The sequence below is a fragment of the Tasmannia lanceolata genome, unplaced genomic scaffold (assembly GCF_043159265.1).
Source record: "Tasmannia lanceolata isolate RefF3 unplaced genomic scaffold, GAP_Taslan_0.1 ptg000002l, whole genome shotgun sequence".
NCBI classification, from domain to species: Eukaryota; Viridiplantae; Streptophyta; class Magnoliopsida; order Canellales; family Winteraceae; genus Tasmannia; species Tasmannia lanceolata.
The window spans coordinates 49,508,781-49,530,748 of NW_027518679.1; the positions used below are offsets into that span (position 1 = coordinate 49,508,781).

A 21,968-nucleotide genomic window follows, 5' to 3' on the forward strand; every position below is an offset into this window, starting at 1 on the left:
CACTGAGGGAATCCGGACTCAGCAATCCGGACTCAGCACTGAGGGGTCCGAACTCAGCATCCAATTAGACTGATAGGGTCCGGACTCAGCACTGAGGGAATCCGGACTCAGCAATCCGGACTCAGCACTGAGGGGTCCGAACTCAGCATCCAATTAGCTTCTGGCACGTGGCCCTCACAAGGACCGTTGGAAGGCCAACACCTGTCTCCACTAGGTGTGACACCTGGACCAATCAGGGACCTCCATCTGCCCTCCTTAGGTATGAAACCTGGTCCATACAGAGGCCACCACCTGGCTCAAAACTACCACCTGTCCTAGACAGGTGGCTCAGAATCACTATAAATAGCCTTCACTTGTGCTAAGGTGAGGGCCCTGAAAATCTGAGAACCAAAACTCTAAGCTTTTTGCTCTGACATTGCTCTACACTCCTGCTCATACTGACTTGAGTGTCGAAGCGCCCGTCCGGAGTATCACTCCGGGTTGGTCCTCTGACCCTTTTCTTTCTTGTCTGTACTCTGTGCAGCGCAGGACTCAACCAGCCATTCAGCCGTGGCTCGTTAGCCCGGACCACCCAGCCCTACCATAACCTGTTACCGATTTTAGGCCTAACATATCCAAACACGAATCAAATTGATTTGGCCCCCTGTGTATTGATGGAAGGTGCTACTTTGAATTATTGCCTAAGTTTAGGGGTGTTAATGGATCCAGACAGTCCACAAATCCGAACTTAAACGGACAGGATTTAGACACATTATTTGGATCAATGGACATATTTATGATCCTTACCGTAGGATCTGAGTTTTTTTTCTCTGATCTGATCTAGACAACTAACAAAAGCCCGTGGTATAATCATAAATCATACCATATTACAAAAATACCCTTCTACGTTTTTATAACTCTAAATATTGTTTCAGTTGTATTTTAGTAAATATAAGCCATATGTCTTTTATTTGAAACCATTCTTATTTTTGGTATTTTGTCATTCATCTCTCTCAAGTCTCAACTCACAAGTGACTCTTAAGTCTCTAAACCGCGTCTTCCGCTGCAGCTCACAATTACCCTCTCTCTAGGCTTCTAAGAGAGTTAACCATATAGAATGTAAGTAGGACCCACATTACACTCCGATGGACGGTCCGATTTGAAATGGATAGTGGCCGAGACACAGTTAGTAGGGAACCCTCCAAATCTGATCTGACGTAGTTTCTTCTGAAATTTAAATTTCGACCGTAATCCAGTTCGTAATTTCGGATTTTGGTCAATCCAGAAACCGAAATCGCAAATACCCAAAACATTCCACGATTTCGATTGGGATTTCGGTCGAAATTCGGTGAGGACCTAAACGCATTCCGAAACCCAAATTTGAAACCATGGACAGCCCTACTGAAGTTTTTTTTTTTTGTTTTTTTTATTTTTATTTTTATTTTTATGGGTTGAAGTAACAAATTTGGGGTCAATTCAAGAATTTCAAAGAGTAGTTGCAAGAAAAAAAGAAAAGAAAAAAGGATGCTACGGTGACTCTCTTATAATTTAAAAACACCCCGATTCCTACTCTCCAAAATGCTTCCGTGGCCCTTTCCTTTTCATTACCAAACCTCACCCACTCGCTTCCAAGTCAAGGGAGAGAGATATATACGTTACCGCGTTGGAAACCGCACGGTACTCTTCCTTTCTTAAAACTCATATTTCTTTTCCAACGGCAACCTTCTTTCCACAGTTACAGACTTTTTTTATAGAGGTACATAGATTACACCCAGAACAGAACAGAACAGAACAGAGCAGATCAGAGAGAGAGAGAGAGAGAGATGGCTAACCAAGATGTGGAGAGCAGGGCCGGAGTAGGGAAAAACAGGGGGACTAATTCTCCTTCATATTATTATGAGACAAAGGAGAGGCAATGGATTTCTTGGTTAATTCCCACCATCGTAATAGCCAACATCGCTGTATTTCTTGTTGCAATGTTTATCAACAACTGCCCAAATCAAGACACCCGTGATGGAAAATGCGTGGCAAGATTTCTTGGCAGATTCTCTTTTCAGCCCCTCCATGAAAATCCTCTCTTCGGCCCCTCTGCTTCTACGTAAGTTTTTCTTTTTCTTTTGTTTAATTCATCTTATTAATCTTATTGGATTTGGGTTCTTTTTCTTTTTATATTTTCTTTTATGACATTTGGGCTTCTTATGATCTTGGTTAGGATGAGTGTGGTTTGTTTTGTTTTAGTAGACTTTGAGTTTTTTTTTTTTTTTTTTTTTTTTGGGGGATTTTTTTTGTGATTTCAGATGCTCTTCTTTATTTGCTTAGATTTTCTTTCTTGATTTCACTTTTTCTGATACGTACTTGTTATGGTGTATGTGATTTAGTTACAAAGTATTTTTATTTTAGATTTGTGGGTGTTAGTTACTTGTTATGTGTCATGAATTTTCTTTGCGAAATATTGGGGTTTTGTAAATCTTGAATTGCAGGGTTTGTTCACTATAGATGTAAAATTGAAGCACACAAGTTTATCCTTATAGAGATGCTATTACGCTATTACTATTAGTAATTAAATTGTTTGGAACATAATTCCATTGATTTTAATTTTATGGGTTGATTGGATCATTTACGTTTTCTCTTAAATCAGTTCTCTTGCTTATCTCTATTGCTCCTCTTAAGTGCAAAAGAGTAGAACTATGGCTAATGTATTGAGAACATAATTCCATTGATTTTAATTTTACTAGTATCCCGGTTATGGTCAAATATGTATTTTGGTGCAACCGATTTGACCCATTAGGCTTGGATTTGCTCCTGCAAATCCACTCCACTTGGAGCATTTATAACACCCAAATATCGTCCCTATGGGAAGTCATGGAATTTATCAGAAGCCATCAGACTAAAGTCGGCATGGCTTCTGTCCATTTACAAGTAGAATTTGTTCTGATACATGTGTTAAATTCAGACTTCAGAATATGGTTAGATTTAGCAAAGAATATAATGAAACAATTATTAAATGTTACATATTAGATGATTATGGGGCATAGGATGGAAAGATAATCAGCGCTTCATAGGAGGCGCGACCACAATACCATGACTGGATTAGTTAACAAAAGACACGAGTTAGATGATTGAGCTTTCCGCCTATGATAAGAGGGTCTTTGCTAATTGTCATCAAATTTAATAGTCTGGTTCTCCTTCGAAATAGATGGATGCACTGGGATCTGGTGTATCCATTCTATGGCGTATCTCACCACTGTAATATGGATATTTCCCCATCAACAAAGTGATAACATGGTGCGTTCAAGATTTAAATTGAATTGGCTTCATAACTTGTGCAGAGTCGCATTTGAGTACATCTCTATGAAAATTAGCAATAGCGTACTCTGTAGCTCAAAGTGGGAATACAATCACAGCCTTTCATACACAACAACAACACTGTACACTTTCATAAATCATTAGGCAACAGCCATTACAATATCGAATTCTTTATATTCTGAAAAGGTTTATCCTTCAGTGATCTCTGAAACATCTAAATTCTCAACACCTATCACATGTTAGAAGCCAGTCAGTTGCTACACCCCAAGTCTTCAAGGTCTCCTTCATGAAAATAGAGTTAAGACAGTATGGAGGCTACCAAAAAGTCATGGAATAGGCTGCTATTCAGTTAAGGTTGTCCATGCTTTCAATTTGTTGTTATTGAATAAATATTTTTCTCTTTTGAGTTGGTTGTAACTGAATACTACCGTAACATCAAGAGAGCCATGGAGGTTCTGGATTGGGAGGGCAAAATTTTCTTCTTCACGGTTGGTAAGCTGGCTGAATCCACATCTCCGTGGTTGCAATTTTGCAACACAAAGCACCTTCCAACTGAGATATGGGCTCATGCTGAGGAGGTTGACAAATTAGGTTGCTTTTGTTGTTTGATTCTGGGACTTTGATTCCTAAGCACTTGAATGACTATACTTTTGGCCGCTGCTTCTGTTCTTGCCCCCACATTTGGTTACTCTGTGGGATGTGTCTCTGTACCGTGGTGGATGTGGGTGTGAAGAAGATTTATGTTTTTGTAAGAAAATTTTGTATTTCAGAAATTTCACTGATACATAGTTGGCAGACTTAATTTTTCGTTTCATCTAACTCTGATTTAGTGATATGTCATGTGAAAATGGTAGCTCCAAGCAGTTGTTTATTCAAAAATGAAAAGGGGTCCTATAATTAATTCATTAGTTGTTTTTTATTTCACTATTATTCGAAAACAAAAGATGGGCTCAGTATTTTTTTTATCTATGAGGAGGCATGGAACTTGGCAGAAAACGTTTTTGGGTGTGGTGTTGTGAATAGTCTGGAATAGCATCTGTATATGTATATGTGCACACAATATGGCCATATCTGGGGTCAGTTTGTTTTTGTTTCATGGTTTCTCAAATTGAAAATCCATTTCGGACATGGAAAATTATTGTGACTCCAGTGGCTTATAAAAGAAAAAAAAATCCATACATAAATCATTGCTACCTTTCTGTTTTTTTATAATACTGGGAGCTATTGTTTTACACTCATTAGTTTTGATATGAAAATCTTGGCTTTGATAGAAATTAATCTAATAATCTTGCAGAAGCAAAACTAATAAACAAACTGGATAATAACATTGACAATTGCAAGTTAGATGACTCTCTGAAGTCTGGGGCACTCTTGGTGTTAGAGATGCCAAATACCAAAGATTGCTGGTCTCGGTATCATGACTCAATGTCTTAAGAAACAAAAGACTCCTCCATATAGAAAGCTGCTCATATTCAGAAAATTTGTCTTAACCGATTGGTAATTACTTATGTTAGTAATAAGTTATTTGTGAGACCATTTTGTTCTGCTTATTATGCTATGACATTTGAGCAACTTTTTAGGATGGGATCAGCCTCAATGACTTTATATATCGAGATGCATTGAGTGATTGCAAAAAGAAAAAACTTCGCAACTTTAGATGCTTTGTAATTGAAATTGATGTTTTTCTATTGCAGACTGGAGAAGTTAGGTGGTCTCGAATGGACCAAAGTGGTCCATGGACATCAAGGATGGAGGCTTGTCACTTGTATCTGGTTGCATGCTGGTGTCGTTCATCTGCTTGTGAATATGTTGAGCCTGATTTTGATTGGAATTCGCCTCGAACAACAATTTGGGTTTGGTAAGCTCTCTCCTTAATGATTGGGTTTCGTAGAATCCTATATTCCTATTGGTCCCTCTATCATGTGGGGTCACCGATGAATTAAGGAATGGCATATATGTTTAAGATATATGAATAAAAAGTGGGAAATCTGTCCCTCTTTCATGTGGGGTCATAATAATATTTGACACTTTCTTACATGATCTTACAGTGCGGATCGGGTTAATCTACCTTATATCTGGATTTGGTGCCAGTGTCCTTTCTGCCCTTTTTCTGAGGAACAATATTTCTGTTGGAGCATCTGGTGCTCTATTTGGACTTCTAGGAGCGATGCTATCGGAGCTAATCACAAACTGGACTATCTATTCTAACAAGGTGAGCACCATCTAATAATATTGTGTTTTTCATTTTTTACTTCCTCGACTTGGCTCAACCATCCTACGATTGACATTGCTTTATTTTTTGTAGGCTGCGGCACTAATAACACTTGTGATTATCATTGTCATCAACTTGGCTGTTGGAATACTGCCTCATGTTGATAACTTTGCTCATATTGGAGGGTTCTTAACGGGTTTTCTTCTAGGCTTTATTTTGTTGGTTCGGCCCCAGTTTGGTTGGATGGAGCGCCACCTTCTTCCACCTGCAAGTCGGATCAAATCCAAACACAAGGCATACCAGTACACATGCGGGTTGATTGCGCTGGTTTTGCTTGTGGCTGGGTAAGCACTACCGGAGGCAAATCTTCGATATTAAATTTTCACTTCCAGACTTTCTTTCACAGCGTGGCGAAGTCACTTTCTCGAACATGCCAGACATTCCAATAGCCATAGCAACACTTCTAGTTTAAATTAATGGCTAGTGCCTTACATGTGCATGAGGAATGGCATGCATGGTTCTAGGGACCTTTGAGTTTTAAAGTAGGCGAGATGTCCTTGGTTCTAACCATCCTTCAGATCCAAAGTGCTGGATCTATGGGTCATTAGGATTTAGAGCCTCTTTGGCTATCTCTAAATGTTATTTGCCTATAATCTTATATTCAAAAGGTTTCGAAGTTGAATATGATTATTTGCAAATAATGAGTATAATGGTTTTGGTAATGGTTAAGGGCATCTCTGTGTAGTTGTTTTTTCTCTTTTGCTTGGCTTTTTTTCATTGATGGCTTCGAAAGAAGCCTTAATACCCCATTTGAAAATAAACTAAAATTAAAGCAATTGTCTTTGCAAATCAGGGCATATTTTGGTGGCATCCAAAGAGACCTTTTTAAGTCTAGTTTCACCATACTGATTTTGAGTCATTTTCTTCCTCAAAGCAGAGGCAAATGTCTTCAGAGTTTCCTCCTAATAAAGCTTCCATTATATGAAAGGGTCTATTTTGGATCTATGTTGCATCAATATCATTGTTGGTGGGTAATTTGGGTGTGAACCCATGATCCCAATAATTGCTGAACTTGGGTATGTTGGATACCAACCGCCTGGACTTCTACCCTGTTTGTTTTGGATTATGAGTCCAAAACTGTTTATTGGCCCCAAAATTGCCTTCCTATAATTTTAAGCTGTGTTTGACTGAGTTCTATACAAGTAGTAGCTATGTTCGTTTGACAAAACAAATTAGTAGTTAACCTCTGTGTTGTTTCTTGTTTTGCAGATTTGTAGGAGGCCTAGTGTTGCTGTTTCGTGGAGAGAATGGGAACGATAAATGCCACTGGTGTCACTATCTGAGCTGTGTTCCGACATCAAGATGGAAATGTGGGAATTGAATAGAAAAGGCGACGTTCTTGTTCTATTCAAGGAATAAAATAGATCGACCATGTCTGATTTTCTTCCAGCCTTCGCTGCACATTGTTAGAGTTCTCATGGGTTGTTTCTATTTTCGGGATTCAGAGGATTTTAGAGTGATGTATTTATCTTACCTCCCTTCCCGTGCTACAGTTATAAAGATTTGTATTTTATTTTAATGGCCATTCTTTATTTTTTTTTGTGTGTTCTTCCGTTACAAATGTGGTGTTTCTATTTTCGGGTTTCAGCTGATTTCAGAGTAATGTATTGATATTACCTCCCTTCCCTTGATACAGTTATAAAGATTAGTATTTTATTTTAATGGCCATTCTTTTGTGTGTGTGTTCTTTCATTACAAAGGTGTAAGATTGAACTTATAGTCATGGTTGCAATATTGTTAGAAGGGATTTGCTAGGATCCAACGCAAAAGGCATTTCGCAGCTGGTCCGTCGCACGTCAGACCAGTCACCTCATGAATAGAGACAACAGCTGGTCCATTGTCAGACCAGCCACTTCGTGAATGGAGACAAAAGACAGCCACCTCGTGAATGGAGACAACAGCTGGTCCATTGTCAGACCAGCCACTTCGTGAATGGGGACAAAAGACATCGCAAAAGGCATGGTTGCAATATTGTTAGAAGGGAATTGCTAGCGTCCATAGCAAAAGGCATTCCGTCCATAGAAAAAGGCATTCCGCGGCGGCTAGTCTGTCGCACGTCAGACCAGCCACCTCGTGAATGAAGACAAAATGGCAATTCCCTTGTTAGAATTATGATACAGTGTTTAGCATATGAAAAATGCTCAAAAGACTGACTGTTTGGCTCTTTCCTAAGGCCCCACAACGCCGATGTGGGCGGAATTGTGTCTGTTGATCCGACTGGCGAACTCAAGTGAAGCTGTTGATGTTGGTCTCAACTTGATCTGATGATCTTAGCCCTTGATATAACATGCCTCTCTTTTTGTGGTCCACCCGAGAGAACTAAATCATCGATTGTTGCAGGCCTTGATCTGACGGTTAGGATATCAATCTTGGCATGGGACCCAAACAATGTACAGTTCAATTTTCTGCAAGAGGGTTAACAAAACCAGACCACAAATTGAACGCATATATCATATATTAAAAAAAAGGGGAAAATTTAAAGGATTTGGCTTCGCCCGGGCTCGAACCGGAGACCTTCAGTGTGTTAGACTGACGTGATAACCAACTACACCACGAAACCTTTTGTGAAACAGATGGAAGTATAATATATTTATTAAAAACCCAATACTGCAATTTAATTTTTTTTGATAGTGACTATTTCACCTCTATTGTTAAGGGCACTGCAAAATCGTTTTTTAATCTCAACCACAGGGAAAAGTGATTGGGCTGATTTTGGGTGACACAGTTACTGCTATGGTATAATCGACTCTATTTAGGCCATGTTTTGTTTTAGATTTTGACAACCAATTGTGAATCCAAAACCGATTATTAGACTAAAAATTAAGACCCTTTTTGTTTTAGATTTTGAAAAAAAAAAAAAAACAGATTATTACTCCCAAACCATCTAAAACAAACATGCCTTAACTGTGATTTTAACTCCAATAATCAGTTTTGGACTAACAATCGGCTGTCAAAATCGCCCTAAAAATATAAGATTATTAGATGACTTTATCCAAATTAATCAATATCATGCTCATCTTATTAAAAATTTCAGATTTTGGACTAACTATCTCTATCCTGCTATTTCAAAACGTAGACTACCATAATATATAAAAATTATTAAATAACAGGGATAAGAGAATAATACTTCCCTTCTCTCTCTCTTTCTTCTATTAGGAGATTTTAATAAGAGGAACCCTAATTGTGTAGAAATCCTAACTTCCATCATGCAGAATAGAAAAGGAAAACATTGTAAAACAGATCTAAAGTGGGTCAAATGGATTAGACAAACAGTAAATAACGTTAGAATGGTAATTTTATATTGAAACAGATTGGTAAATAAATAAAGAAAAAGAAAAGAAGAATGAACCTTTTTTTATGTGTTGGAGGAAGGAGAAATGTGTTTTGAAGGGCAGATTTTAATAAAGTTTTCTATGGGGAAAAAAATCCAGGGTCCGGCAGGATTGAAGATTTCTTAAAAAAAAATAAAAAAAATCCATGGAAAATGAGTTATCCAAATGCTGGAAAAAATTTGCTTGATAATCCTCTGCAAGGAGATTCAGCTACAACCAATGGAAAAGATTTGAGTAGAGCTAAGAGCAGGAAGAGCTGTGACCTTTTGAGTTTCTTTTCTAATATCCTTACCCTGTTTTTTTTTGCCCTTTTGAATGATAATATATCCTTACCCTGTTGGACAAAGGCTTTCTTTGCAAAATTAGGTGAAAGGAGGGAGTAGAGAAGGTTTGTACACAACACCCATTTTATAAACAATTTCAGAAACCTATTGAATAGCATTCAATGATTTATATGACATCTAAAGACAAAATGAATAATATTCAATAATTTATATGACATTTAAGACAAAATTTCAAGATTTTTCTCTACTTACATAAGAAAAAAGGGGGAAAATGCATATCTTGATGCGTGACTTCTTGGCTTCAGGCTCAGAAAAGAAAAAAAAAAAAAACTGAGCATAAATAACTACAGAGGAGTGTCAATGAGAGGCAGAAGGTAACTTTCAAAGTTTCTTGGTAGCCACAAGAATCTTCTCCCTTCCATTTGATTCCGGCTCAGGCGAATGCATTCTCACCGTCCACCGTACGCTGCGTGCAACTTGGCCGACCTTGTCGATGACTTCCGGCAGATCCCGAATGATAACTGTTCCTTCTGGACGCAATATCCGATCAATCTCCACCATCAAATCGACAAGATGACATCTGCAAATCAGATAGAAGATGATATCTAAGTTACAAGTTCCCAAAGTCCAAACAGCATAGAAAGAAAAAGGTAAAGAGAAAAGCACAGACCCAATGTACGTACTAGAAACTGATCTATGATTTGAAAACTGAACCTTAAGGAGCGGTTTGGATCTAGAGGAAGAAGCCATATTGAATTTTTTTTCATTGAAAAAAGTATTCAATGTAAAAGATATTCTAGGCTCTACTAGGGTTGAAATTTTCCTAAAATACAGGGAAATTTTTTTATTTTGGAAAACATTTAAGCACTTAATAATGGGAGAGGAGTGCTGTTATAAAAAAATGATTGCGGATATCATTTATCATTTCCTGTAAGAGAAAAAAATTGAAAGAAATATTTACAATTCCTTGCCAAGGAATTTATCCTCATTTCCTGAATGCTCATCATCTTTCCCCTATTTGCCAAACGCCAACTAGTTTGGGACAAAGGCTTAGTTGAGTTGAGTTGAGTTATCTTTCCCCTATTCAAAGAAGCTCTATAAAAGGAGTATTCTCATCATTTTACACCATTTCATCCATATATTTATATAAATTGATCTAAAGGATTCATTTAGCCGACCCCAACTAGTTTGGGACAAAGGCTTTGTTGAGTTGAGTTGAGTTGAGTCATTTTGCTTACTAACAAGGAGATACGCATGCTAAAAATAAATTGTTTCCTTTAGGGTTGGAAGGCTAAACTAATTAAATAGTGCTGAAATGAAAAGATATACCTATACTCTATAGATACTTGGCAAAGACAAAAATAAAATAACAGACCCTTTGTGCTGAAGAAATAAAAGTTTCTACCTAGAGAGGTTTTTCAATATCTTACAGCAGAGCTATGGATCTCACCCCTCTCACAAATTGAGAAAAACTATCCTATAATAAAATATCTCTAATTACATCGTGCAACTATCATAAGGATATATCAATAATTAAAACACCATAAAGACTAAACTTTGATCTGAGCAATTAATAAACCAAGTAACTGAAATTCATAAATTAGAATACCTGCTCTCTCCCTTACTAGAACCTCTTATCAATGATTCAATGCTGGCTACATGGATAAGATCATAAGTTCGAGGATATGTTGAAAATGGTTCACACCTGTCAGAAGCAATTAACCCATCAGCAATGCAATTAAGCATCAATTCCCAATTGGCTCCAGGATTCCATATAAAACAGGCAATATTATTTTATTCTTTGCTGAAAATATAAGAATGGAAACTCAGATCAAGAATAACAGTGGTAATAAGGGAGGAGGCCTTCAGCACATCAACTATTCATGAACTAAAATTTTGTGGTGAACAATTCCATCCAGTTTCTCTGGCCTCTAGAAGGAACATTGGTACAGAAGATCTTGATCAAAGTTCAGACATTAGAGGCAAGAGCACGCTTGGAGAAAAGAGATCATATAAATCTGGTTATAACAGTTCTCGAGGTTGAAGATCAGAGTCTTAACCAATTGAGCTAGAGGCTCAACCCCGGGTAAGTACAGTTAGCAAGTAGAGTTTACAAAAAAGCAGAGAAAAGAAAGGCATGCCCGTAATGATTTGCAGGCAAAGCCAGGTAATCTGCTTATAGGCAGCATTTGCACTATACATTTTTATTTTATTTTATTTTTTGAACGATAGAAGATAACGGTTTACTAATATTGATGATCTTTTATAGCATTCAGTGAACTGGGTGAAATTTCCCCCCTTTATTTCCCAAGTGTTTCTCTATATGCTCACTATAAATTCAAGGCTACTGATGTTGGTGCTCCCACGTTTTGATAATTGCACTAACTCATCTTGTCTTTTATTATTTAAACAGCTGTCGAAGGTTATTACAGTTCCCAAATAGATCTTGGAAGCCTTTTTTTTTTTTTAGTGTTTTCAATTTTGTAAGAAATATCACTACTTCAAATCACTTATTTTATAAATCATATATGTGGCAGGAAGAGGCAGCAGAATATCACCCCGGGTTCCTAGAGAAATTCTGTTTTTTTTTTTAAAAAAAAGAAGAGGCAGTAGAATATATGGTATAAAACTTACCAATCATGATAGACTCCAATGAGACCTCTATCATAAATAACGCCAAGTGTTGAAGGCTTGCGAGCTGGAACAACATTCATGACCCAGACAGGATAAGACAATAGAGATGCCGCAAAGCCGCCAAAAAATGCATTCATGTCCATAACATTGCGTATGGCTGAAGTCCCCAACTTTATGCCAAGGGATTTCTTGTAATAAGCAACCCGTCTGGCCCAGCGCCGTGTATCAGCTTCAAACACATCAATCCCATTTTTCAAGAGTGTGACCCTGATAGGGGGTTTGGTTAGCCTCTCTGGCCAATTTGGATTGGACTCAACAGCATTTCCTCCCTTGACAGACAACTTACTGACACAATTCTTCAATTTGTAGTACCTACAAATGATCAAGAAAATGCATGCATTTTTCAATATGAGAAAAAAAAAATCTCAATTCTATTAGTTGAATTTAAAAAGGTTGAGAATTATACAGTTCTATAAAGACAAAAAGGATTACAAGAAGCTCACCATCCATCACTTGGGTCCTCAGATTCACTGCAGAGATCAAGCCCAAATTCATTTTGATTAGGGAGACATGAATCCGTTGGGGGCTTTTTCCAGATGGCAGTGTTTCCTTCCATCGCAATCAGCTCATAACATAACGCTCGTGCCACAGCCTGAAGGTCAGCCCATTCTTTATCTTGTTTGGGCCACTGTACAGGTGGGCCAGAGATAACTAGGTATCCTCCTGGTCGAAGTAACCTATCCACTTCAACAAAATATGTTCCATCTGCAACGCCGAGTATCACTCTTGATCAGAAAAAATAAAAAATAACTGAAACGGAAAAGGAAATAATAGGGTATACATAGTTGTCAACCAGTGACTCGACTCGTGACTCGATTTCTTAATTTTATGACTTGTGACTCGTCTCGACTTGTGACCATGGTTTTAAATTTCGACCCAAATCCGAAATTTCGGATTTCGGTGTGGACCGAAATGAAATGGCACCGAAACCGAAATTCCCAAAATTTACCAAAATTCGTTCAAAATTTCAGAAATTTCGTCGAAATCTATAATAAAATAATAATTTTAAATTCCGTTAAAGAATTTCGATAGAAATTTCGTCCTAAAAATCCGGCTTTTCATTAGCGAATACTAAATTTCGCCAAAAATTTCGGGATTTCGGCTAAAATTTTGGTTTCGGATAAGTCCGAAATTTTAGCTAAAACCGAAATTTAAAACCATGCTTGTGACTTGTAAAAGTTGACAAGAACATAAATTTAGTTGAAAAAAAATATAATCATATATCAAAAGATGAAGCATGTAAAAAATATAACCAATAGCACGTAGACAGAGCACTAAGCCAAAAAGATAAATAACTATATGCTTGTAACATGCATGCAGAAAAATAATTACGTTCTAAGTTCCAACTTCCAAGTTTTCAACCATCAAAACAAGAAAGCCCAAGCCCAGGGACTCGACTCGTAAGAGTTATTTTCTCGAGTTGACTCTAAGCGACTCGTAAGAGTCTTCAACAGAGACGAGTCACCAGCCCCAGCGACTCGACTCGACTCGGGAGTTGACTCGTACGACCTGTAAGAGTTTGATAACTATGAGGTTGTGTGTGTGTGTGTGTGTGTGTGTGTGTGTGTGTATATATATATATATATATATATATATATATATATAGAGAGAGAGAGAGAGAGAGAGAGAGAGAGAGCTCACTGTAGGCAGTAAATGGGATCAAACATCGAGAGCAGTGTACCAGGTCGAATGAGAATGCTGGAAATGGAAGCCGGCGGGTGCCAAGCATGGCAACAAATGCCGGAATTCCCCTTTCCAATGCAAATTGTATCTGTGCCTTGTGCGAATCTCTCGGAGCAAAAGACAGGGTTAAAATGTCTTCCTTAAGCATGTATCCCCCGAAGCTAGCAACCTGCATGAGGATGAGCAATGCCATCTTTAAAACTTTATCCTATACAGAAAAAAAGATTAGCATGCGCCAACATGAGCTGAAAGTGACAATGGTATATATCCTACCCCACATCCCATATCCAGAGCTGTCCTCAAACTGCCTCCACTAATAGGAATATACTGTTTGAGTTTCTCGATATATTGTACAGCTCCATCAGGGAACATAGTGCCTCCACCTGGGAAAATAAAGTATGGCCCTTCTTCTTTCATCCAACCTTGATGACCTTTCCTCTCTGCAATTTTATTATGTGGCATGTTGCTGTGCCATATCTGTAAAAGGACAACATTTAAGTACATACGGATTCTTGTAAGGGTGGAAAGATCTAACATGCATGACTACTGAATATTTGATCCGGGGTTTCACATTATGGGGCATCAAATCTTTCCATTCATTGATTAGCAACTAGAATATAATGTGGAGATGGTGACGTGAAATGCAGACGGGCAGTATGTTAAGCATCAGAAAGTCACAACCAACATGGAAATTTTCGTCTAAATCGTATGCACTAAGGATCTGTACGCACTTAATACCCATATTACCTGATTTTGCCTTTGCAAGGTCTCAATGCAGTATAACTCAACAAATAAACAATTCAAAGCCAGATGTCCACTTCAAGGAGCATTATAGTACAAAAAGTTTAAGTCTGAAAACTTTCTGTCTGGCAGAGGAGGGAGAAAATAAGTTCGTACAAATCCTAGAGCACTGGGCATAAGACATATATGTATGTTGATCTGTACACTACTACTTACGTGAAGTAGGACTGAAGAAATCAGGCAAAATCCGATTGGGGATAAGAATTAAGTCAACATTCTGAGGAGAAGACAGCACTCACTGTGGAAAGAACCAGTAACCATGGACAAAACTCAAGAGTAGGAAGCTGCGGAGAATGTCACTGACAAAAACTCAAATATATTAATGGTGGCAACTTGTTTTCTTTTCTGCTATTAAAAAAAAGTGATGAATGAGAGCAGATAATTATCCATGAAGCAGCCTGTGTGAGACTTAAGAACAGTCGCCGAGATATAAAGCATAGAATAAAGTTCTATCAGTACGTGCCAATGGTATTACAAGTGGAGCACACTCTTAGGAGCACAATTTTCCTGAATAGTGGCATAGATAGTGGATTTGACTCCCCAATCATATTAGAAGAAAGAACAGTCCAGGTTTAGAGCGCAAAGAATACCGACTTGAGGCCCTGGTTTTGAAGCATAAAATCTGAGAAGTTTTTTGAGGATAAGAACACTGCGGATATTGGCATGAGATTCAAAAATAGATTCTCAGGTTTTGTTAAAGCATAGCAAGAGCATTCCGAAGGCTTTTATATGGAGTTTGTCGACTGCTATTGGAACTACACTTCACTGGTTTTGGCTTAAAAAACTCCAAAGAGGACTGATGGCTGGTTAATTGATCGAGAATCACATGCAGGCACATGGTTGCACGTCTGCAAAAAGAAGTCCTCTTGATTTTATTTTTTTTGATATCAGAGTTCTACAGGTATTACTGGGAGAAGGAAAATCCTACAATTATGAAAGAGGACTTACTTCTATTAAACATTCAATTAGATCATGTAGTGGATACAAAAATGACAAAGATATTTCATTCTTGATTAAAACAAGCATTACAAATTAGGTAGTGAATACAGGTTCTCAACTATGTAGCAGAGATGGAATATTCACAATCCTCTAGGGACAATTGAACATGACTTTCATCAAACCAACAAGCTCAACAGACATTTAGATTTGATCAATATCAGTTGTCTGAGCAGGCCTTATATGGTATATGGTTAAAAGGCTCTTGAATTCTAGGTGGGTTTCTTGAATTCTTGATGGATTCTAGGATTCCTGATGGGTTTCTTGAAAATGTTTAAAGAAAGGTTCTAAAAGGATATAGATTTGGTAAAGAAAAGGTAAAGATCGATATTTTGGGGGGAAAGATTGATAAAGACTGATTCTTGAGCATAAAAGGTGGGAAATAGATAAATTTGGTGCACGACGGCCACAGTTACTTGGAAAGAACCAGAAACTTCTTATAATGCAAGCCATAGAGATCATTTCAAGAACTTCACCTACATAGAATACCCCTCGGTTCAATTTACATAGTTAAGTTCAGAGGTTGATGTTTATAACTCTTCTGTTCTATAGACAAAGTCTTAACCACCACTTTCCCATTAATATTAAGATAAGCCCTCTAAGAAATAAATGCATGGTCTTTTCCTATTTAGCTTTGCAAAGCACTGTCCAAGAAGGAGACCAAAACCATAGTTATAATATTCGTTCTTTTCTGGGAAGAATTTTCGGAGAATTCTGTTTTGGTAAGGAAACTGGAATAGAAAATATACTGGAGTGTATTGACCTGCGCCCTTATCAATTTCAGATATTCCGGACTTCTCTAGTTTGTCTTGCTCAATTATGCTTCATAAATCTTTTTCAAATTTGTTTACCACTTCCTAGAAAAGTTAAATGTGCTTAAATGCGTATTTGGTTGAAAACAATTGTCTCGCTCAATCCTGTTTTTATAAATCTTTTCATATATGTTTACTGTCTTTCCTAGAAAAGTTAAATGTGCTTAAAGCTTAAACATGTATTTGACTGAAAAAAAATCCGCAGCCAAGAGGAGGGGATTAACAACAACAAAACCCTCTGTTTATGTGGATTGCATAGGCCAACTGAGTACTCGCCAGCATCGTGCTGAGTTGACTAGGATTTTCTTCTGCCGCAAACCAAATAACTGACAGTACTCAAACAAGTGAAAATGACAAAGATCAGATACAACCACCCATTTGAACTGATGAGGACAGTGACACTGACTCTGACCTTAAGAGACAATGAACTAACTTTAATCTTATGCCAAGATTCCTTCTCCTCCAAGGAGTCCATTCCAAATTATAATCTTATAAATGCCTGTAATCCGTCATGGAGTGCAAAATCGGAAACTCATCTGAGGATCTCACACTATCTATCATAAACACCAATTAAACAAATGCAACGGAACTTACACCAACTAGTTTGGGACAAAGGCTTTGTTGAGTTGAGTTGAGTAGAACGGAACTTACACCAAGCTTCCTAATTAGGGTGCAACTCAGGTCAATTCTCGGGAATTCCGGTTTGAGCTGTTTCCAAAAAATCGGGCTGGGCTTGGGTTGATTCCAATTCATTTTTTAGCAAAAGCTCAACACAACCTGACCCAAATTGCACCGTTATTCCTAATTGTAACAGGTGAGGCTAGACCTGCTCCAAGAAATCATAATGGAAATAATGTACAGCTGGATACTTAGAGCATTGCACACTCTAGTTTGTTAGGTTTATTCAGCATCTGAATGGTTAAGATTTAGACTTTCCACATTTCTCCCCCCAACCCTAACAATATTCTTTACCAGACCATTTACCAAAGAACAACAAGATCCCTTTTCCCAGCCCTAATTTCAAATCTCTAGGAAAAAAAAAAACCGAAACCCCACAATTCTGTTAACACAAAAGCAATAAAAGACCCTAATAGGTACATGTTATGGTGTACATGATGTAGTTACAAGGAGTTATTGTAGGATCATGCATTTTAAATTTGTGGGTGTTAGTTACTTATTACCTGGCACACCTTTGCGTTTATATTTTAAGTGGTTTATCTTAATGAAAACGTCGAGAATTTGCAACCAAAACAGAAACTTATGATGGTTCCTCTCGAATTGAACCGTTGGGAGATCAGGCTGCACTTTTTTCCATCTTTTTTTCTTTGTTTACCTGTACTGCAACCAATTAGGCATGCAATGAAACCCTAACCCTAACCCTAGAATGTAACAAATGCAGAACCACCAAAATCTGATAAAAACCAAAAACTCAGAAAGAATCAGATCCTTAACCAAACACACCTTATGCAAGCTCTCCGGCCACGGAACAGAGATCCGATATCCATCCGGGGGAGGGATCAAACAAAGAGGAGTCACTTCCAGCACCGGACAGTGACGCTCCCGGTAAAAATTCATGTCCCTGCTGAGCTGGCTGTTCCGCCTGGGATCCTCACAGGGCATATGATCAACGGCATCCGACGGACAGGATTCAATCGTGGGATGCTTTCCCGAGTCGATGAGGGAGAGGAGACGCTGACGCTGACGTGGATCGCCGGAGGAGAGGACGAGCGTTTGTCTGCCGGAGGCGGCGAGAGAGTCGCCGAGAGGCGTGAAGAGGAGGACGAAGAAGAAAAGGACGGCGATAAATAAGGCGGCTATTACTAGATCTAGAAGCTTCCATTGGCGGGAACGGAGCTTTGAGGAAGGGAGATTTAGGTGTCCCATGTTTGGATCCGAATCAGATCCGCATTGAAGCAAAATAAGAATTCTAGGGTTTCAGATTCAAAATCCTCTGTTTTTTTTTTTTTTTTCCTTCCCTTTTTTCTAATCTTTCTCTTGTAGGAGGAGGAGGTGGAGATTGGAGGAAGTAAAGAATCAGAGTTCAATGACGGATGGAGCGTGGTTTTTGAACAGTTTGAGTTTTCTTTCTATGGGGATTTTGCAAAAGAACTCCTTTACTTTGGCCCTATTTGCAAAAAACAGTTTTTTAGTTTGACAATGCGCGATAATATTTTCACCCCTCCTATTTGACGTCAAATCATGTTATAAATGGGGCGCATGCGTATTGCAGGGGGTAAAAATATCATCTCCCTTTGCAAAAGACGATGATAATTCGCACCCTCTATCGGATAATTGGCACCCCTGACGTGAATTATCCGGGAGGCTCTTACGTTTTTCAAAAGGGACGGATATATCCTTTCGAGAAAAAAAAGGAGTTTTGCAAAATACGTCTTCTACTTTGCTTTATTTGCAAAAAGATTTGTCTAGTTTGACAATTTGCAAATAGAGCCTATCAGAGCAAATTTTGCATATAAGATCATGCCATCAGTTTGTGACCAAAATAACCCTGGTTAATTTTTTTACTTATAAAAAGACAAAAATGTCCTTATATGTAAAAAGACAAAAAAATTACCTTCTAAAAAGACCAAAATACCCATGACAGTCAATGATAAGCTTTGAATAAGGGTGTGGGAATATCATTTCCATATATATATATATATACTATCTTACTTACGCATGGGTGTAAAAAAGTGGGCCCACGCCATCAAACACATGACGTGTAAAATTATGGGCCCCACCATACACATGGACTCAGTGGAGATTGTGGGATGTACCCCATCAAAACATGAGGCAATATTATGGGCCCCACCCAATGCATGTGTTTGAATTAAGGGTGTCAATTTTGGCTCGGGCTCGGAAGCTCGCTCGAGCTCGGCTCGAAAAAAGCTTGGCTCAAGCTCGGCTCGAATCCTTAACGAGCCGAGCCCGAGTTAGGCCAGGCTCGGCTCGTTAAGGCTCGTTAAGAATTTAATATATTTAAATATATATATATATATATATATATTATATATTAATATATATATTAAAAGGGTTGTCCATGGAGTGAAAACGGGGGGCAAAATATGTCACTTCATTTTTGGAACCCCATTTGTTACTAGGACCACCCCCCATAGTGTAAAAAAAGTAGTCAAATTACACTAGTAGGGCTGTCCAGGGAAGATGAGGAGTGTGAACATAATATAACCCGAGCTCGGTAAGGCTCGCGAGCCTGACCGAACCGAGCCCGAGCCGAGCCTCACTTGTGAGCTTAACGAGCCGAGCCGAGCCTGGCCAAGCTCGGCTCGGCTCGGCTCGTTTACACCCCTAGTTTGAATTGAGTTGGTTGACCCAACCCACGCTATCAAAACATGTCGCTGAGCATATGGATATTTTGGTCTTTTACAAGGTAATTTTCATCTTTTCACTTAAAAGGGCATTTTGGTCTTTTAAGGCTCCGTTCACTTCTTTTCCCTAGTGCTGTTTTCCTTGGAAAATAATCCTTTTTTTTCCTGACAAGACAGAATTTCTGTGTTCACTTCTTTTCCAGGGAAAAATATTATCAGATGTGGAATTTCTTATTTAAAAGATGAAAATGACGTGGAAATTGACTTTTTCCCTGTTACTCGATATTTGGTTTCCGATTAAATATATCGGAAAGAGGCTTTGCAAGGAAAACGAAACTTTTTCCTTGACAGTTTTCCTGGATTCCTTTTCCTTCTGCCATGTCACTTGGAAAGGAAAGGAAAATGAAATCCCTTCGGCTCTGTTCACTTCTTTTCCCTGGAAAACAGCCTTTTTTTTTCCTGACAAGACAGAATTTCTGTGTTCACTTCTTTTCCTGGGAAAACTATTATCAGATGTGGAATTTCTTATTTAAAGGCTAAAAATGACATGGAAATTGACTTTTTCCCTGATACTTGAGATTTGCTTTCCGATTAAATATATCGGAAAGAGGCTTTCCAGGGAAAACAAAGCCTTTTCCTCTTCATTCCTTTCCCTTCTGCCATGTCACCTGGAAAGGAAAGGAAAATGAAATCCTTTCCTTTCCTTTTCGGGGAAAAGAAGTGAACAGAGCCTTCCTTTTCTTTCTGGGTAAAAGAAGTGAATAGAGCCTTAGGAGTCAAAAAAAACTACCATGGTTATTTACTTATTTTGGTCACAAAATGATGGCACGGTGTGACTTGTAAATTTCTTTCAAACCTAAAGACTCTATTTGCAAATTGACAAACTACAGGACTGTTTTGCAAATAGGGCAAAGTAGGACCTGTTTTGCAAAACAAAAAAGCGTTCCTGCGTTGTAGGGCACGGAGCTTAACTGCGCTTTAGTGGGTTATAAAGCCTCCCATTGGTTCGGTTCGTACAGCGAGTCCCCCTTTGAAACTATAGCAGGTCCACAAGAAAAGAACCAATGGGAGGCTTTATAAACCACTTAAGCGCAGATAAGCTCCCTGCGCTGCAGCGCATGAACGCTTTTCTCTTTGCAAAAAACCCATAGAAAATCAAAGACATCGCTCCTCCTCAAACTGTTCAAAAGCATGACCCGGCATCTGCCACTGCACTAATAGGGGTGCAACTCGGGTCGGGTCGAGGCCAACTGTGACCCAGCCCAGGAGCATTCCCTCAACCCTCCTCTAAATTTCTCAACCCTAAGTCCCTAACCCAACCCATTTAATGTAGGAATGTTGTAGACTGCCAAGATATGCTTGTCTAGCAACTTGATTGTGAAGACCTAGGAGATGCATCTTTGCTCTTGATCTTAGGCTACATAGACCGGAAGAAATAAGATGTTAGGACTCTCAGGCGTGAATTATGTGAATAAGACATTGGCTATTGAAAACAATAATAAAGTAAAGAATGTGTTTTCTAGGTATAGGTGTGAATGCGATGATAAAATGATATTTTGTACAGGGTTTGTTTAGCTTTAATCTTCCTAGCTGGCATTAACTACTATTAATTAGGGTATTCAATCTTTATCAATCTTTACACCCTTGCAAATAGGCACCCAATTTATTACGGTGGTGGAAAATAAAGGGGTTTGGTGGTGCTAGTTTATTATAAAAAGACAAAAATACCCTTTATTTTATTAATAGACAAGAATACCTTATGGTGTAAAATTGTGGGCATGTAAAGGGGTGTGCCCATAGTAAAATGTAGTTTAATGCTAAACATTATAAAAATGGACATGAGTGTTTAATATGGAAGGTTGATCTAGTGGCCCATTACAAATCGCCTCACATGGTCGTGTTCACATGCCAATTAGACAAAGCATCACGCTCTACTAAACCCAATAGTATAAGATCGTCCAATCAACCTTGGATGATTTTAAATTTCGACCGAAATCCGAAATTAATTCCTGACAAGACCGAAATCGAAATGGCCTAAATGTACCAAATTTGGCTGAAATTTATGAAATTTTTGGCAATTTCGGGCAAAATTTTAGAAACTTCGGACAAAACTTTGATAATTTCGGCCAAAACTTTTTCCCTGTTATTTAGAATCAAGGAGTACAATTAATTAATAAAAAATGATATAAGGTAGTGATCCAAGAAGAAATAGATAGTTAAATGAATGGGTTAATAAATGACTGATTTAATTATATGCTCAAGATTAAACTCTATGGCTGTTTTAAATGAAGGATGAAAGAACAGGTATAATTAAATAATAAAAAATAGTATAAAGCAGTGATCCAGGAAACATAGATATTTAAATGAATGAGTTTAATAAATGATTGATGTAATTATCTACTCAAGATTAAACTATTGATGTTACAAATGAAGGGTGAACGGAAAATAAATGTTAGATCTTCCCTGGACTGGACTATTGTTGTTTC

General features: G+C 38.1%; 2 protein-coding genes and 1 non-coding gene across 3 annotated transcripts; 1 reads left to right on the plus strand and 2 right to left on the minus strand.

Annotated features, from left to right (window-relative positions):
- Positions 1 to 1,645: 1,645 nt before the first annotated feature.
- Positions 1,646 to 7,219, plus strand: LOC143876797 (RHOMBOID-like protein 2). The gene is made up of 5 exons (XM_077378495.1): positions 1,646 to 2,077; positions 4,980 to 5,143; positions 5,334 to 5,497; positions 5,591 to 5,841; positions 6,767 to 7,219. The coding sequence occupies exons 1-5, from the start codon at positions 1,803 to 1,805 to the stop codon at positions 6,876 to 6,878; spliced, it is 966 nt and encodes a 321-aa protein (XP_077234610.1). The 5' UTR covers positions 1,646 to 1,802; the 3' UTR covers positions 6,879 to 7,219.
- An 824-nt stretch (positions 7,220 to 8,043) lies between these two features.
- On the minus strand, positions 8,044 to 8,117 carry TRNAV-AAC (transfer RNA valine (anticodon AAC)). Its single transcript has one exon. It is a non-coding gene; the product is annotated as a tRNA-Val (tRNA).
- Positions 8,118 to 9,353: 1,236 nt separating this feature from the next.
- LOC143876806 (putative pectin methyltransferase QUA3) lies at positions 9,354 to 18,284 on the minus strand. Its single transcript, XM_077378505.1, has 7 exons — positions 17,621 to 18,284; positions 13,824 to 14,027; positions 13,509 to 13,719; positions 12,311 to 12,572; positions 11,808 to 12,179; positions 10,783 to 10,878; positions 9,354 to 9,753 (listed from the first exon to the last, which is right to left on the minus strand). Exons 1-7 carry the CDS (start codon positions 18,041 to 18,043, stop codon positions 9,555 to 9,557), a joined length of 1,767 nt encoding a protein of 588 aa, XP_077234620.1. The 5' UTR covers positions 18,044 to 18,284; the 3' UTR covers positions 9,354 to 9,554.
- Positions 18,285 to 21,968: the final 3,684 nt, after the last annotated feature.

Bases quoted from the DNA above. Each gene is read 5' to 3' on its own strand.
- LOC143876806 (XM_077378505.1), bottom strand. From the start codon at position 18,043: ATGGGACACCTAAATCTCCCTTCCTCAAAGCTCCGTTCCCGCCAATGG. The intron at 12,573-13,508 runs GTGAGCTCTCTC...TCGGCGTTGCAG, and splicing joins GATCCCATTTACTGCCTACA to ATGGAACATATTTTGTTGAA. The intron at 10,879-11,807 runs GTAAGTTTTATA...TGCTTCTGACAG, and splicing joins ATTGGAGTCTATCATGATTG to GTGTGAACCATTTTCAACAT.
- LOC143876797 (XM_077378495.1), top strand. From the start codon at position 1,803: ATGGCTAACCAAGATGTGGAGAGCAGGGCCGGAGTAGGGAAAAACAGG. The intron at 5,144-5,333 runs GTAAGCTCTCTC...ATGATCTTACAG, and splicing joins CGAACAACAATTTGGGTTTG to TGCGGATCGGGTTAATCTAC. The intron at 5,842-6,766 runs GTAAGCACTACC...CTTGTTTTGCAG, and splicing joins CTGGTTTTGCTTGTGGCTGG to ATTTGTAGGAGGCCTAGTGT.